The sequence below is a fragment of the Triticum urartu genome, chromosome 2A (assembly GCF_056163025.1).
Source record: "Triticum urartu cultivar PI428250 chromosome 2A, HENAU_Tu73, whole genome shotgun sequence".
NCBI classification, from domain to species: domain Eukaryota; kingdom Viridiplantae; phylum Streptophyta; class Magnoliopsida; order Poales; family Poaceae; genus Triticum; species Triticum urartu.
The window spans coordinates 15,438,450-15,455,421 of NC_141874.1; the positions used below are offsets into that span (position 1 = coordinate 15,438,450).

General features: G+C 43.9%; 1 protein-coding gene and 1 pseudogene across 1 annotated transcript; one reads left to right on the plus strand and one right to left on the minus strand.

Annotated features, from left to right (window-relative positions):
- Positions 1–808: 808 nt before the first annotated feature.
- Positions 809–5,975, plus strand: LOC125535084 (glutamate receptor 2.7-like). Its single transcript, XM_048698141.2, has 5 exons — positions 809–1,143; positions 3,150–4,468; positions 4,566–4,881; positions 5,006–5,412; positions 5,490–5,975. The coding sequence occupies exons 1-5, from the start codon at positions 858–860 to the stop codon at positions 5,829–5,831; spliced, it is 2,670 nt and encodes an 889-aa protein (XP_048554098.1). The 5' UTR covers positions 809–857; the 3' UTR covers positions 5,832–5,975.
- A 2-nt stretch (positions 5,976–5,977) lies between these two features.
- Positions 5,978–10,209, minus strand: LOC125535082 (cysteine-rich receptor-like protein kinase 6; annotated as a pseudogene).
- Positions 10,210–16,972: the final 6,763 nt, after the last annotated feature.

Here is a 16,972-nt window from a genome sequence, read left to right on the forward strand (position 1 = left end):
CATTTCAGTTGGAAAATGCAGTCGGCTTTATTTATACCTTTAATTCAGGATCTTTAATTTATTGACAATCATGTAAAGATTATTTGGATTTGAAAAGCTACTTGTGCAAGCATCTAGAATTTTTTAAAATCCAAAAACCTTTTCTATTTATCCATTTTAATTTCATCATTAAATAGAAACCCTCCTAGCTGTAAGAAGCTGTGTTGCTGGTTGACGCGGACCGAGGAGAAAGGAGGCTCAGCAGAAGAGGATTGCCATGGTTCGTCCATCGCATTATTGCAAATTCTAAAAATGTAATTTTTTATATTTTTAGTTAAGTATTTACTTAGGGCGACGAAGAATCTACGAGGAGACTACACCACGTGCTTTCCAGCGCTAGCGCTGGGGGCTTGCCCCGGCAATCGAGCGCCCACGTGCATCACGTGAGGCGCATGCAGTGCAGCTGTAGACACAGCCAAGCTGCTACAGTGCACGTTCGTCGGAGCAGCCTGGGAGCTGCTGCGTATATACAGTATATAAACGAAGGAGGCACGAAACGAAAACCTAGGAGTATTCAACATGTCAGACGACCTCGCGTTGAACGGAATGCGCATGCGTGCGTGCGTGCGTGCGTTCCGATCGATGATGGGCCGTCGATTTGATATGAATAGTGCAGCGCCGAGGCATCAGGCTTTACATCTTTCTCTAATACACTAATAATCATGCGCGCCGGTGCAGATGATTAGCTTTGGATAATACTGCTGCGGCATCCTCGTATAGTATAGCGGAACGAGAAACAAGAAGGGAAGAAGATAGGTGATAACGCCAACTCCACACCATACTTTACTACCAACCTTATCCGCCTGCTTGCATGCATAATGGCTTCTTCCCGTAGCTCTCACCGGCTCGCCGGCGTCCTCTTCCTCTTACTCGTGGCGGGTCGCGCCACGGCAGCGACGATGGCACCGCCGCCACCGCCGCTCAAGACCGTTCCGGTCAATGTTGGGGTGATCCTGGACCTGGCGACGGTGCTGGGGAAGAAGAGCCTCCTCAGCATGAGGATGGCGCTGCACGACTTGTACGCCGCGCACCCAGGCTACACCACGAGGGTGAGGCTCCACGTCCGGGACTCCAACCGCGACGTCGTCGCCGCCGCGTCTGCAGGTACGTCCACCCTCCGCTTCCGCTTCCGCTCTAACTCTAGTGTCGCATCCATGCATGAGTTAATACCATGTAAAACAGACATTTCTGCCCTAAAAAAGATATTTCTGGTAAATGAATTTCCAAAAAATGAGAGAAAAGGTATTTCTTGAAAATTCAGGAGCAGGACGTCTGTATACAATTGTACACAATAAAAAAATCATTGGCTATTCTCAAAAGAAAAAAAATCCAGTAGCCGTACATTCTTAGATGGATCTTAAAATTGCTTCTTCTCCTTATTTTTATATAAAAGATCTTGTTGATTTTGCTGTTTTAGTTCCATTTTGTTTTTTTCTCCTAATGTTTTAGGGCATCCCGACAATTATATACTCCACTCTGCCTTACATTGTGTTAGAATGGAGTACATGTTTTTATTTAAGGGCAGGTAATATTTGCACCTCCCTACTTAACCATGAGATTAAACCGCCCGCTAAATCACCACGACCGCACCACTATTGCTGCTCAAGAACCTCGGCGTGGCCCTACGATAACCGCCACGAAATCATCTAGAAATCCCCGTAAACATGGCAAATTCCATAACAACCTCCCAAAATCCTCTATCCCCAACTAGAAAATTGCCCGCTACATAGTTGCCGAGAGAGGCCACCACAAAATCGTTTCTTCTGCAATTTCAAGTGATATGCTCGACTCCACCCCCCGCCACATCCATCCAAAAAATGAAAAGAAGAAACCTCACTTCACCCCATCGATGCAAAAAAAGAACGGAAATGTTACATGGCGAACATTAGATAGGAGGCCAACTATGGCGAACACCTTCCCCGCCTTATTACGAGAATGGCAGTTTTATGAATAACAAGATGGCGATTTTATTATTGGGATGCTGACATTTTTATTATTATTGGCATGGAACTTTTTTTTATTATCAATATGATGTTAGTCTTATAATTTAAGAGGATGGCTATTTTATTTTTATTGGCATGGGAATTTATATTTTTTGCACTGACATGACATTTTTAAAAAAAATTTGCGCGCGGACCACACAAAGGGAAAAAAATACAGCATGGCATTTTGTTTTTGGTACTTGGAAAAAATAAAGAAAAATGTTCTCCAAAATATGGTTTTTTTAACAGTGAAGAATCTCCATGGAAGAATTCATAAATTTATTTATTTTAGACCACACAACACAGTTTTCTTTAATCATGTATTTTTTGTAAATTTATAAAATAGCACGCATTTTTGTAAAGTAGCATGACATTTTTGTTTCATAATATCCATATCATGGAAAATATACATTTTTATGTTTTTCTCTGTGTTTTATAAGAAAATATGTATTTTCTCTCTGTCATGGCATTTTTCGAAGAAAAAAACGGTAAAATGGGCCTCTTGGCCAATGGGGTTCAGCCCCCCAGTTGAGAAGTTTTCCGTCCGTTCTCTATCATGGCAATTATACATTTTTATGGTCGTCCTCGCACGTAGACCTCAACGCCGCTCGCTCGCTCGCCGTGCTCGGCGTGTTGCCCCTGCGTGCGTGCGGCGCCACTATGCAGGCCGGCGATGCTGATCCCCGCCGTGGGAGGCCACCCTTTCACCCACCAAACTACAAGCGATAAGAGGCGAAGCGGCCGGCCATGACCACCTCAGGAAAGGCGGCGGAGCTCCTACACGACGACCTCAGGAAAGCGCTCTTCCTGCCCCCGCTCCGCCAGCTCTTCGTCGTGCTTCCACATTCCGCCAAACACGTTCCGAGCGTTGTGATACGCCCCGGTTTTGGCTGGCTTCCCCTGCTCGTTCCTCTTTGCGCGGCCGCACGCTGGGCTCGGGCAGCCGCATTTGGCCCGCCCGTTCCCTTCTCCTCGTCCACGCGGTGTGCAAGCGCCACTGGCGAGACCGGATGTTAATTATTGTTGACTCCTAATTTCGCGTATTTTTTTCAAGTGGTCTTCTCACCCCATGTACCAGATGTGATGATTGTTTTGCTCAACTGATTTGATCATCCTTTGGTCCTGCAGCAACAGATCTCATCGACAACGAGAAGGTCGGGGTGATCATCGGTCCGCAGAACACTTTACAGGCAGAGTTCTTGACCTACCTAGCCAACAAAACCAAGATTCCTGTCATCACTTCCTCTGCAACAGGTGATTCAGTCAATCAACATCATGTTCCCTACTTCCTCCGGGCTTGTGTCAAGGGCTCCTTCCAGGCAGCTCCAATTGCCGCCTTCATCCAGGCCTATGGCTGGAAAAATGTCGTTCTTGTCTACGAGGACAACACTTATGGCGTCGGCATTCTTCCGTCCATTACTGACGCCCTTGAAGCCGTCGATGTCCGTGTCATTAACCGTTCCGCCATCCCTACTTCTTCCCCCGATTACCGCATTGATGAAGAACTGTACAAGCTCATGACCATGCAGACACGTGTCTTCATCGTCCATATGTTGCCAGCCGATGCTTCCCGCCTCTTCGCTCGGGCTTCAGCAACCAATATGATGACGGAGGGGTATGTCTGGATTGTCACAGATAACATTGGCATTGTCCTTGATGTGCTTCCCCAGGATACCATTGACACCATGCTGGGTGTTGTGGGTTTCCGGCCATATGTAGCAAAATCTGCGAGGGTCAGCGGTTTCACGGCTCGTTTCGTCACTCGATACAGAGCCAAATTCCATCAAGATCCTGATGTTAGGGTGGCAAGACCCACCATCTTCCAATACTGGGCATATGATGTGGTATGGGCAATTGCGTCCGCAACTGAGAAAGCCATAAATCTAAGGTCTACTCCACGCAACTTAGTAGATGACCCGGAAGTATCTCTTGCTGGACAAGAACTTCTCAATTCCATAATGGATGGGGAGTTTGATGGATTGGCTGGGAGATTCAGGTTTGTTGATAGGAAGTTGCCGGTTCCAGCATATGAGATTGTGAATGTGATTGAAGAGAAAACTAGACGCATTGGGTTTTGGAGCCCTGTTTCTGGACTATCACCTTTTCTCAACTCTAGCACTCGCCCAGTCCAAGATAGACCTAGGTTACGCGCTGATCAAGTCCTGAGAACTGTCATTTGGCCAGGAGATTCAACAACAGTGCCCAGAGGCTGGGACTTCCCAGTAAATGGCAAGATACTCCAGATTGCTGTGCCCGTGAGACGTGATTTTAAGTTTTTTGTGAATGTCGAGGCTAGTCCTAACTCCAGTGAACTTGTTGTCAACGGCTACAGCATTGATGTCTTTGAGGCTGCTGTGAAGAAACTACCATATGCGTTGCGCTATAAGTACATTCCCTATGACTGCGCTAATTCTTATGACAAGCTGGTATCGGAGGTTTACTTCAAGGTTAGCCTCAACCAACTTGTTTCCTTGCCTTTGAATGTGAAGCGTTCTTCATTTCACACTTAATAATTTCCTCTCTGTTTTCATGTTTTGGTGGCAGACGTTTGATGCAGCAGTGGGTGACGTGACAATCATTGCCAATCGAACTAGGTATGTGGACTTCACAATGCCATACACAGAGTCTGGTGTGTCGATGCTTGTCCTAGCTAGGAAAGATGAAGATGAACCAACCATGTGGGTCTTCTTAGAGCCGTTAACGAAGGACCTTTGGATGGCTACAGTAGCCTTTATGGTCGTCACTGGGCTATTTGTATGGATGATTGAAAATCCTATAAATGAGGAATTCAAAGGTTCCAAATGGAAACAGTTCAGCACTTCTTTCTACTTTGCATTCTCCACCTGGACTTTCACGCATGGTATGCCATTACGATCAGCCTTGTTTTATACAAAACCGCAAACTCTGCACATCTTTATACTAAGCATTGCGACTTACTGACAATGTTATTTATTTCGCTCTATTGATATGTAATTCCATGACAGATCAAAAGTTCAAAAGCCTTCAGTCAAAAGTTATTGTGGTGTCCTGGTGCTTTGTAATGCTAGTTATAGTGCAGAGCTACACAGCAAGCTTGTCATCAATGTTAACTGCAAAGAGGCTCCAGCCTTCAGTGACTGACCCAAGGCAACTTTTGCACAATGGTCACTATGTTGGATACCAGAATGGCTCATTTGTGCACTCAATGCTGAGGAGGCTTCGATTTGAGGAGCGCTGGATAAAGGTTTGTAGCACGCAGGAGGAATATGCAAAGGCATTGAAGCTGGGATCAAAGAATGGAGGAGTATCTGCCATCTTTGACGAGACACCATACATAAATTCTTTCCTCTTGAAGTACGGCAAAGGGTTCCAGAAGGTCGGTCCCATTGACAGGACAGTCGGTTTTGGTTTTGTAAGTTCCTTGAACCTAAGCCCAAGTCTTGGAGCGTGCTGACTTGGCTTCACCTAAGATGTCATACCCTTGTGCAGGTTTTCCCTAAAGGCTCTCCGTTGGTGGAGGATCTTTCCAAGGCCATGCTGAATTTGATAGAGGGGCCTGAAGGTTCTCATATTGAGAAGAAGTGGTTCAGTGATCCGATTCTGTCACTGGATTATGGCAGTCTGGACACAGACTCCTTGCGCCTCAGCTCACGGAACTTTGAAGGTCTATTCATCATCAATGGATGCGTTTTAGGTTTGATGATTCTCATAAACTTGTCGAGGCGCGCTTATGCAAAATTCACTGCCAAAAGAAACACTGTTTCTGCTAGTGATGACGAGGCTCAACCTTCGCCGAATGGCAACGGCGTGCCTGCTATCCAGTCCCTCTAGACTGGTGGAGAGTTTCCAAAAAGAAGTTATTTGTGGGTTTGAGTAAGCATATCTTTAATAGTATTAAGTATTACCAGAGAGGTTAGAATTTGCAGTTTAAATCATAAGAAAGGAACACAAAATTATCACAGTTTGTAACCGACTTACTATGACCCCACCACATTTTATTTGTTCATCTGTGTCTGTGTTCTTGACCAAAGAGTCTCAAGAGACAAAAATCCGCTATTTTTTGTAACATATTAACATCCAGCAGTGTGTTTTCGGGCTTAAGATCCATATGCACAACAGGAATGCTGCGTAAAAAGAGTAAACCATCGCAGATCCCCTTAATTATGTTGAATCGTGTGTCCCAGTCCAATGGGATATCTACTTCTGAAGAAGAGATACTGAACTACTGAAGTACTACAAGATAATGACTTGAATATCATTTATTTGTAAGCATGCTAATAGCAAAAATATGATCACAAAAACAAATTGCTTTTTTTTCGAAAAGGGGGAGTTCCCCGGCCTCTGCATCAGAGTGTTGCATACGACCATTTTATTAACCAAATAAAAGTTCGAACAAGGTTCCAAAGTCTCCAACTGACAGAACAAAAAAAAGAAAGCTCACACAGAGCTAAAAAGGCTAGAAACACCAACTAGCCAAGAAAGAAAAGTCACAACCGGCTGGCTAAAGAAAGATAGGTAAACTAATTGCCTATCCTATTACATGACCGCCATCCAAACTGGTTGAAGATATCCCGAGCTACCATCTCCCAGTGGACAGATCCAGTAACCAAATGCTCCCTGGCCTCCGTCAGAGTGAGTAGCGACCACGAGCGGATCAGTGTGGTGGCTCGGAAAATAACCTGGAAAAAGTGAATACGTGATATTCTGTTAAACACCAAATCATTTCTTCAATTCCAGATAGTCCACAGCAAGGCGCAAACTCCAACACGAATATGTCTCGCTAAGTCTGGCTCAATCCCATTAAGCCATATCCCAAATAACGCATTGACAGAGTTCGGTGGAATAATCTTAAAAGCAACGTGGACCGTCCGCCATAGAACTTTGGCTAACGGGCAATCAAAAAAGAGGTGTTGAATCGTCTCATCCCGATCACAGAAACTACACCTAGTAGGTCCTGTACAATTACACTTTATCAAGTTGTCCTTGGTTAAAATAACTTGCTTATGGACAAACCACATAAACACTTTTATTTTCAAAGGCACTTTAACCTCCCAAACATGCTTAGAGGTAGGAATGGAGAACGAATTAATAACATCAATATACATTGATTTAACTATGAAAACTCCAGACCTAGCCAGCTTCTAGCATAATTCATCGGGTTGTTGAAAAAGCTGAACCTCCATCAGTCTCCTAACTAGACGGAGCCAAGCTTCCCAACGATTGCCCGCTAGCGACCGTCTGAATTGAATATTAAGGGGGATAGATTGAAATACCGTTGCAACGAACACCTCACGTCGTTGAACAATACGATATAAAGACGGATATTGAATGGCCAAGGGTGTCTCTCCGAGCCAAGTATCCTCCCAAAAAACGCGTACTAGCACCGTTGCCAATAATGAACTTTGTCCTATTAAGAAAGGACTGTTTGACTTTCATCAGTCCTCTCCAAAAAGGCGAGTCGGTCGGCCTGACTGTAACCTGGGACAAAGTTTTTGTGTGGAGGTACTAAAATTGGGAGCTGCTCTGACCCATCGATTCGAACAAGGTCCGCCAGAAACTCCGGTTTAAGCTCGGGATGTGCGGCACCATAAACTGCCACCAAAACCCAGTTGAAACCATCTACTTTAGACCTGACTCGAAACCTAACCCCGAAGTCGCCCATCACTACACTTCGGACTTCAAGCGAATCGCATCTCACACCCAGCAAGATACCACCCGATCTTCCTCCCGGGGAGAGACAATGCCAATCGAAATCAACACCACCCACAAGAGAGGAAAGAAACTGGGGCGCAAAGTTAGCTCGTCCAGTTTCCGAAAGAGCAACAAAATCTAAACGTTGCTCCAAAGATGCCTCAGCCAGAAACCTTCTTTTAGCCAAGTCCTTCAGACCTCTACTATTCCAGAAGATTCCTTTCATCGATCATCATAGAATTTTTTGGTGGTTCGAATCCTAGCACTCCTATGTACTGCAGAATCAGGATAAATCTTCCGTTTCCAGTTGCGCTTTGGTTTACTAGGTTCAGTTTTCCGGTCCTCATAACCGGGTTCAACGGTACTAACAACTGCATCATCTATGGGCACATCATCATCCCTAGACTCATGGTTGGATGGTGCTAGATCCACACACAGATTATCCAGCACCCTGACCCCTAACGCATCAATCTCATCATCATTCATTGGTTTTACCGCTGCGAGATTACGAATTGTCTCTAAGGCACACTCCGCCTCCAAATCTAAAAGATCATTCACCGACTTGGAAATCTCACTATCCGTAGCCCATAGTGAAACTCCTAATTGGTTTGCATTATTTATAATGTCTTCATTAGAAAAAATGCAATAAAGAATTAGATATGTTGACGGACATACCAGTAGAGATCGCAGCATCATGAAGCTTGGCCGCCCTCATAGCGCACCTCTGCTGCATGTCATCCACCTCCGGGAGCTCCTGAATGCGAGCACTCATCCGTCTCTTGCTAGGTACAATTGTAACTTCTTTTGATCATGTCCAGTGTTGTACCTGAATATAGTGTGACGTAGATTTATGGCCAACCTCCAGTTCACAGTGTTATCATATAGGAGTATTAGAATCTTGAACATGGATGCAATTTGAAACGGGTAGTATGATATACCAAAAATATTATTCATAAGGCTTCCCTGTGGTAAATATTCATAGCATATTGCACTTTGAACAACGTCAGCAATAGTATATCTTCAATTGTTCTGCACCACTTTCTTTAGACTTCCATGACAGTAGCCAACCAATCTTACAGCATTTTCATGTTGGAGGGCCATAATACTTTGGACCTCATTATTGAATGTTTTGTCTTGTGGAAAGGGCGAATTTTCGACAAGTTTCTTCGCAGCAATGGTTTCCCCATCTGGCACAGTTACCAGTTCAACCTCGGACTCTTTGGGTGACATTTTTGAGCAACTTTTAGAAAGACAGAAACTGTTAAAGCACAATCACACCTCATGAATGGTTCTTAAAGCGCCTTTACGAATTTTACGATTCTCTGAGAAATGATCTGCGATATTTATTCAGAAAGTCTAACGGCAGATCCTTTCGCAGTGTGCTCAGCGCTCGGCCTGCTCTCTTCAGCTCTACCTCTGCTGGCACTAGCTAGTAGGTGTTTCTGATGATTTAAGAAACTTCGATGTGAGTTCTCATTTACCAGAGCAAAGAAAAATTTCTACAAGCTATGGGTTGTCAAAATTCTCGTATAGCAGAGCAAAGATAGATATATATTTTTTCATTTTTTGGCGAGACAGCAAAGACAGATTAACAATACACAAGACTAAACATACATGAATTGTTTGTAGGCTAAGTCATAAACATGTTTTTTTCCTCTGAAATAGGAGCTCTTATTGATTCGTTCATTAACATAGGGCAATAAAATAAAAGTATTTACAAGTTGAAAAGAAAATAAATCACAAACGTGTGTTGTAGAATGTAGTACATTTTTGACAGAACACATGTATGGAACCGATAAAAGACCAAATACGTGTACATAATGTTACAAAAACCAACCAGGTTTTGCAAACACATTAATGGGCTAGTGGCGGGTAGAATTGAATCCAAGGAACAATCAGAAAAAATAGCCTTTCGGCACAAAAGTGGTAATTCCTCCATCTTCAAGACAGGTTTCTTTGGGTGTTTGCCAAGTTTGTTCGTCTGTTCAGTCATGAATGTACCATCCTTGCTACCAATAAACGAGACTTCTTTGAGTTCAGATAGAAAATCCAGGCCATCAAGAGCATATGTTGTCCCACTGGAACAGTCAAGCTTGAGCAGCTCAAGATTTTTCATTGTCTCTGATCCAAATTCCACTGATAATGAGCTGGAGTTGCAACCAATCTCGAGGATCTTGACCTTTTTGTAGGCGGCCAACACGCTTGCATCTATCATGAGGATAAAATTGAGGCGGGTGATGTTCTCTGGCAGGGTGACTATGGAGGTGCCTCTGACATCCAAAGTCTGCAGTTGCCTCAGATGATCCATATTGCCTGGCAGATGGTGGACCTCACACCGTCCTCGTAATGAGAGGAACTTGAGGCGCCGCAGCCATTTTACTATTTTTCCAAGATCATCATAATCTAAACCAGATGCATCCTCTAGATCAAGCACCCGAAGAAGAATCATATTTTCAGGGATGAAGAAAGATTCCCACTTCCCAAACACTGTTAGTGACCTTAGCCGCGAGAAATTCATGCTCTCAAACACAATTCTGTCTCTATTCCAGTCGTGTAATATGATAAGGTGACGTCCTGTGCGCCAAGTGGTTAGGGCACAATTAGGCCCCAGCTCAAGAGGATTCTCTCTGGAAAAAGAGGATGTTGACTATTTTGTTAGACCCTTTACACGAGGGGGCAGGTGGTAGGTGATGAGTTACACGTGTCCCACAATTCATATATATTTATGTACTAGTCATAAACCTTTGCTTGAGCTATAAATTATACAAACATCATATAATTTCAGAAAGTTTGTGCGTTACTACTTTATTTGATAAAAACTCCAAATATCCGGTCACATGATAGCTAGATAGAGGGTCATTAGATTCTTCACTAGAGTGAAGACATGTTATTCTACAAATCCTTGAGGAATTTTACGAGACAAAACTGAAAAGGTCAGCAATTAATAGTTTTCTAGCTTCATATTTTCAAAGATGTGCATTACATATTCATAATAAATCATTAGTAAATACTTTAACTTGTGAGCTAGACAAAAATAACAAGTGTTTAGGTCTATAATAGCAAATAGTTCATCATTGCAGCTCCATGTTTTATCAATTTACGTGGCCTATACAAATAAAAATACTTGTTAGTGAAATTTTCAAGGTGTGCAGTGAACATCTAAATATACTTGTGGAAACCTATTCCGAATTTTCTGCAGACCTAAACATGTTTTTAGATTAGAAAACGAAACCGATTTTCCATTTCTATATTTGAGGCACCTTACCTTCTTGCAGAGGGCACAACCAGAGTGCTCGGGCGACAACTGCTTGAGCTCTAGTATCTAGTACGGGCCCCGATGCAGGAGCTTTCTACTTCGGGTTGCTGCGCGGACACGATGATCTAGCTGCCTTTCATCCTGTCCGGAAGGAAAGTCCTCAAAGCATGCCAATTGGCCATGTTTGGCAGGTCTTCCACGACGACGAGGTACCTCCCATGTTCGACTAGCTCCTGGAAGTCCCTGAAGAGAACTTCCTGGGTTCCCTGCATCATTCTTAGCACGTCTGTACCTATGGCTGCACAGAACTGAAGCATCAAGCTCCGGATGAAATCTTGGGGACTGAATGGAGGCATTGGCTTCGCCCAGGCGCGGTGGGTGAAGGCTTTGGTAGATCTCTGGGTCAATGTAGCTCTTGGTTATGAATCTTGATTTGATGTGATCGATCCTGTGGATGGAGTTCGAACAATTGTATCAGAGCTAGGTCGATTTGAAGATGCGCTTGCCCCGGGGAGGCGACCCCTACTAGCTCCTCGTGGTGGGTGATACAGTTGCTGGTGTAGCGACGAGGAGGAGCGGGTGATATAGTTGCTGAGTGATGCAACGAAGAGGAGGAACAAGTGATCGTCGTTCGTTCGACCGACAAGGAGGGAGACGGCAGGTTGTCGTCGGGAAGACGATGGAAGGAGATCGTTGATGTGAGAGGTAGTGCCAAGGTGCGGCGCTGGAGCTCATCAAGATCGTCGTCCGGGGAAGTCGAATGAGTCAAGGAGTCATGCGAGTTGTGTGGCAATCTCAACCCAATTTTCATGAAGAATATAGTAAGAATGACCTCCCAGCTTGCATCCAGAGTTGTGTGGCAATCTCAATGCATTTTTGACCATGGAAATAAGTTCTCCCTCCCCTCGTTTGTGAGAGTGAGGGTCAAGGGAATGCCAGTTTTTAATAGCTTCATGTCGAACTGAATCGTCCAGTTCTCATTGATGGCCAGGTTGGCCACACGCATGAAATCCTCCCTTCCCCAACAAGGGATGCATTGAGCATGATAAAAAGAAAACATAAATTAGGTGAACTTATCATGTAGCATACCGTCCATCCCATGAAAGCATAAAAAGAAAAAACATGAAGTAAACGGAATGTTAACATACCGCCAACTCCACGAAGTCGTCGTGAAGATCAACACAAATCTCATTGGAAGTTAGGTGATCTTCGTGACAGTCACCAAGCCTCGTGTCGCCACAAATGTGGCATGCATCGTTCATTGCCTACATTCATGTTATGAAATAATTCTAAATGTTACTCCGCAAACATTCAGAATTATTTGCGGCTAAAATGTTACTCCACAAACATTCATGTTATGAACTAATTCTAAATGTTACTCCGCAAATATTTTAGCCGCAATGTTTGCGGCTAAAATGTTTGCGGAGTAAATCAGAAACTTTTTAGCCGCAAACATTCTAACTATAAATAGAAGGAACTAATTAATAGCCGCAAACATTCTCACTATATTATATATAGGTAGATTTTGCTTTGATTTATTACGATTTAGAAATTTGATATGCTATGTGGAGCACACTGACAATCCATTCATCTATATCTCATACATGTTCTGATTTATTTTACAATTTGCTATGCCTGATATCGAATAGGATAAATGCAGGGTAATTAGGTACTAGCTAAAACAATGATATATATTAGGAGTTGGCTCTGAGTAAAACATGGATTACAATGATTCATATTTCTTTCTAGAATATATATGTTCTACATCAACCAATAATATAGGGTATGCACGGACAGCAAATTTGGGCATGACTTATGCTACAAAATCAAAACATTAAGTATCCAAATTGTTGCGAAACGGAAATTAATCAACGTTTCACAATATTGCAAACACTTCTTTTAAGCCCCGTTAATCTACAATCTATATTGACGGGCATATAATCACCAACATTAATCTACAATGTAACTTGAATCAAATATAATGACCTGCACACTGCTTGATCACGAGGTGGACGAGGGATTGGTGGCCTCGGCTAAGGAGGAGGTTGGTTGCCGGCGGCGATGTCCGCCCCCGCTGCTGGAGGAGGCCACGACCGCGGCAAGGGGGGCGCGACGGAGGACAGGGACCCCGTGGACAAGGGGAAGCCTCGGCGAGGAGGCGGGCGGGCCGCGATGGAGGACGAGGGATGCCGCGGTTAGGGGGACGGGCCGCGCGAGGGGGGCGGATGTGGTGTAGGACGGGGGCGGCGATGGGGGATGGACCGAGGTGGAGGACGTCGGCGTCGTAGGGCGGGCGTGGGGCGCAACGGAGGAGGACATACGTTGTGCTTGGATCCAGATCTGTTTTAGGTATGTAACTGGCAGTAGTCTACCAACGGCGGGTGCCGACCAAGTATAGTTAAAGTTGCTGTGGCGAGCAGCACTTAGCACCCGCCAGCCCAAACTTGTGAATAAATAAGCACCGGGAATAACCCGCCACTAAGCACTGTCGGGTCGTGGGCACACCCGCGGAAACATACTTGTGGCAGGTCGGCCATTCCGCTCGCCACTGCTTTAGCTTTTGTAGTGGCGAGCAATTACGGACACCCACCACTAGTTAGGGTTCACTTATAAGCCCTTTCCCAGTAGTGAAATGAGTAAAAAGGTAAACGGAAAATATTTTTGTATTTTTGTTAAAACGTTTTAGAAATGGAGGAGATGAAAATGAGAGGCAAATGGGAAATAATGTAAATGCAAGGAGATAAAAGTTTATGTGATGGTACTTGTTAGATGTTGATGATGTCTCGCCGGCAACTGAGCAAGAAATTCTTTCTGCTACTTGTGATCTGCGTTAGGATTTCCCCGAAGAGGAGAGAATGATGCAATACAATAGAGATAGGTATTTTCCTCAGTTAAGAACTAAGGTTATCAATCCAGTAGGAGAACCAAGCAACAACTCGTTAACAGCACCTGCACACAAACAACAAATCCTTACAAGCCAACGTGAACAAGGGGTTGTCAATCCCTTGACGGTTAAGAGCAAGATTAAATTGTGTAGTTTTTGATATATAGATCAGACAAAAATACAAAAATACGCAGTAAGGTATTTTTAATTTTAGTATATGATAAAAGATAGACCCGGGGGCCATAGTTTTGCTAGAGGCATCTCTCTTAAAAATAGCATATGGTGAGTAAACAAATTACTGTTGGGCAGTTGATAAGAAGAAAATAATTATGAAGATATCCAAGGCAATGATCATATATAGGCATCACGTCGGAGACAAGTAGACCAAAACGATTATGCACCCACTACTATTACTCCACACATCGATCTCTATTCAACATGCATCTAGTGTATTAAGTTTATGAAAAAATTAAGTAAGATGATATGATGTAGACAAGATAAACTCACATATAAATAAACCCAATCTTTTTACCCTTAATAGCAATGATACATACGTGTCATGTCCCCTTCTGTCACTGAGATTGAGCATCGCAAGATCGAACCCATTACAAAACACATCTCCCATTACAAGAAAAATCAATCTAGTTGACCAAACCAAATCAATAGTTCGAATAGAAATACGAAGCTATAGTAATCATGCATAAAAGAGTCCAGAGAAAACTCAAATAATAATCATGGATAGATCTGATCATAAACTCACAATTCATTGGATCCCAACAAACACACCGTAAAAATTCATTACATCGAATAGATCTCCAAGAACATCAAGGAGAACATTGTATTGAAGATCAAAGAGAGAGAAGAAGCCACCTAGCTAATAATTATGGACCCGTAGGTCTGTCGTAAACTACTCACCCATCATCAAAAGGGCAGCAAGGTTGATGTAGAGCTCCTCCATGATCGACTCCCTCTCTGGTAGAGTACCAGAGAAGGCCTCCAGACATGATCTCGTGGTTCTGGACTTGCGGCGGGGGGAAAAGTCTTTTGGGTGTATCTCTGATTTCAGGGGAATATGTGAGTATTTATAGATGTGGAAATAGGGTTTGATGTGCCACGAGAGGCCCACAAGCCTGGCCCCTAGGGTCTGTCGCTCCCTCCTGGCTCTTCTGGCCATCTCCTGAACCTTCTAGGGTCTTTTTTGGTTTAGAAAAAATCAATTCAAAGTGTTTTTTCCGTTTTGACTTCGTTTGATATTGATTTTCTGAAAAGCCAAAAATGTGTAAAAAACAACAACTGGCACTGGGCAATATGTTAATAGGTTAGTCCCAAAAAATGATATATAATTGCATATAATGACATGTACAACATTCAAAATTGATAATACAATAGCATGAAACAATAAAAAATTATCGATACGTTGGAGATGTATCAGTCATCTCCACTCTACAATGTCAAAGCAAGCACTATAAACCCTCACTACCGATCACGAACAATCACTATCGAATTCCAACAGGACACGAGTTTTTTTTACCTTACTGGCATTTCATCGAGGATTTAGCGGCCGTGTTTTTTGCTGCCGCCGCTTGCGCCGGAGCAGTCGCCATAGGGGCAGCCGGAGTTGCCCATGAGGCGTATGCCTTGCATGAGCCGGCGCTGCGATCTTCTTCGTCTTTTTCTTGGTGGCCGCCTCGACGAGCGCCGCCGCTGCCATTGGCTTTTGGTAGGTGCGGCGGGAAGGCGGCCTGCCGTTGCCGAAGACGCGGTGGCCACGCCGGACACCATTGGCGTGGTTGGAGCCGGCGCTTGGACGTGGTGGTTCTTTGTCATCCCCAAGCTTTTTTTCGCCAACGGCGACGGCGTGTGGGTGGATTCCGGTTGCGATTCACCGGCGCCGGCGGCCGGCGGAGTAAGCGGGGGGTGTTGGCTATCCATTCCGTCCGGCTCAGAGGTCATCGGTGGCGGCATGGAGGCCGGCGGCAGCGGCGGTGAGAGGTAGTGCGGCGTGGGAGGGAGAGACTCAGTTTTACTTGGCTGCCTAAAGTTGGAGTAATTTAGGGATTTTTTTAGGGTAATAGGAAGTTGGAGTAAAAAAATTATTTTGTTAACTCTTTTAGAGGATCGGCTAGGTCCGGTTTAAGGGACTAAAAGTTTGGTACTCCCTTACGGCCTTTTAGGGGATCGATTAGAAATGCCGTCACACTCTAAACCTATTTTTTTGGCGGCCACTACAAATCAGTCGGTTGATTTTAGAAAAAGATCAACAGCCTAGATAGCCGTCCGATCTAGAGCGCCTAGTCGTTCGATGCATGCTCGCAGAAATACATAGCGTGTCTTCATCCTCTTGATGTCTACTACACAACCTTCTTCTTGTAGACATTGTTGGACCTCAAAGTGCAGAGGTTTGTAGGACAGTAGCAAATTTCCCTCAAGTGAATGACCTAAGGTTTATCAATCCGTAGGAGGCGTAGGATGAAGATGGTCTCTCTCAAGCAACCCTGCAACCAAATAACAAAGAGTCTCTTGTATCCCCAACACACCCAATACAATGGTAAATTGTATAGGTGCACTAGTTCGGCGAAGAGATGGTGATACAAGTGCAAAATAGATAGTAGATGTAGGTTTTTGTAATCTGAAATAATAAAAACAGCAAGTTAAGAAGTGGTAAAAGTGAGCGTAAACGGTATTGCAATGATAGGAAACAAGGCCTAGGGTTCATACTTTCACTAGTGCAAGTTCTCTCAACAATAATAACATAGATAGAACATATGACAATCCCTCAACATGCGACAAAGAGTCACTCCAAAGCCACTAATAGCGGAGAACAAACGTAGAGATTATGGTCGGGTACGAAACCACCACAAAGCTATTCTTTCGGATCAATCTATAAAAGAGTTCGTACTAGAATAACACCTTAAGATACAAATCAACCAAAACCCTAATGTCACCTAGATACTCCATTGTCACCTCAAGTATCCATGGGCATGATTATACGATATGCATCACACAATCTCAGATTCATCTAACCAACATAAAAGTACTTCAAAGAGTGCCCCAAAGTTTCTACCGGAGAGTCAAGAACGTGTGCCAACCCCTATGCATAGGTTTCCAATGTCACGAAACCCGCAAGTTGATCACCAAGAC

Excerpts from the sequence above, each read along its gene's own strand:
- LOC125535084 (XM_048698141.2), top strand. The coding sequence starts at position 858 with ATGGCTTCTTCCCGTAGCTCTCACCGGCTCGCCGGCGTCCTCTTCCTC. Across the intron at positions 4,469-4,565 it reads TATCGGAGGTTTACTTCAAG|ACGTTTGATGCAGCAGTGGG; the intron begins GTTAGCCTCAAC and ends TTTTGGTGGCAG. Across the intron at positions 5,413-5,489 it reads GGACAGTCGGTTTTGGTTTT|GTTTTCCCTAAAGGCTCTCC; the intron begins GTAAGTTCCTTG and ends ACCCTTGTGCAG.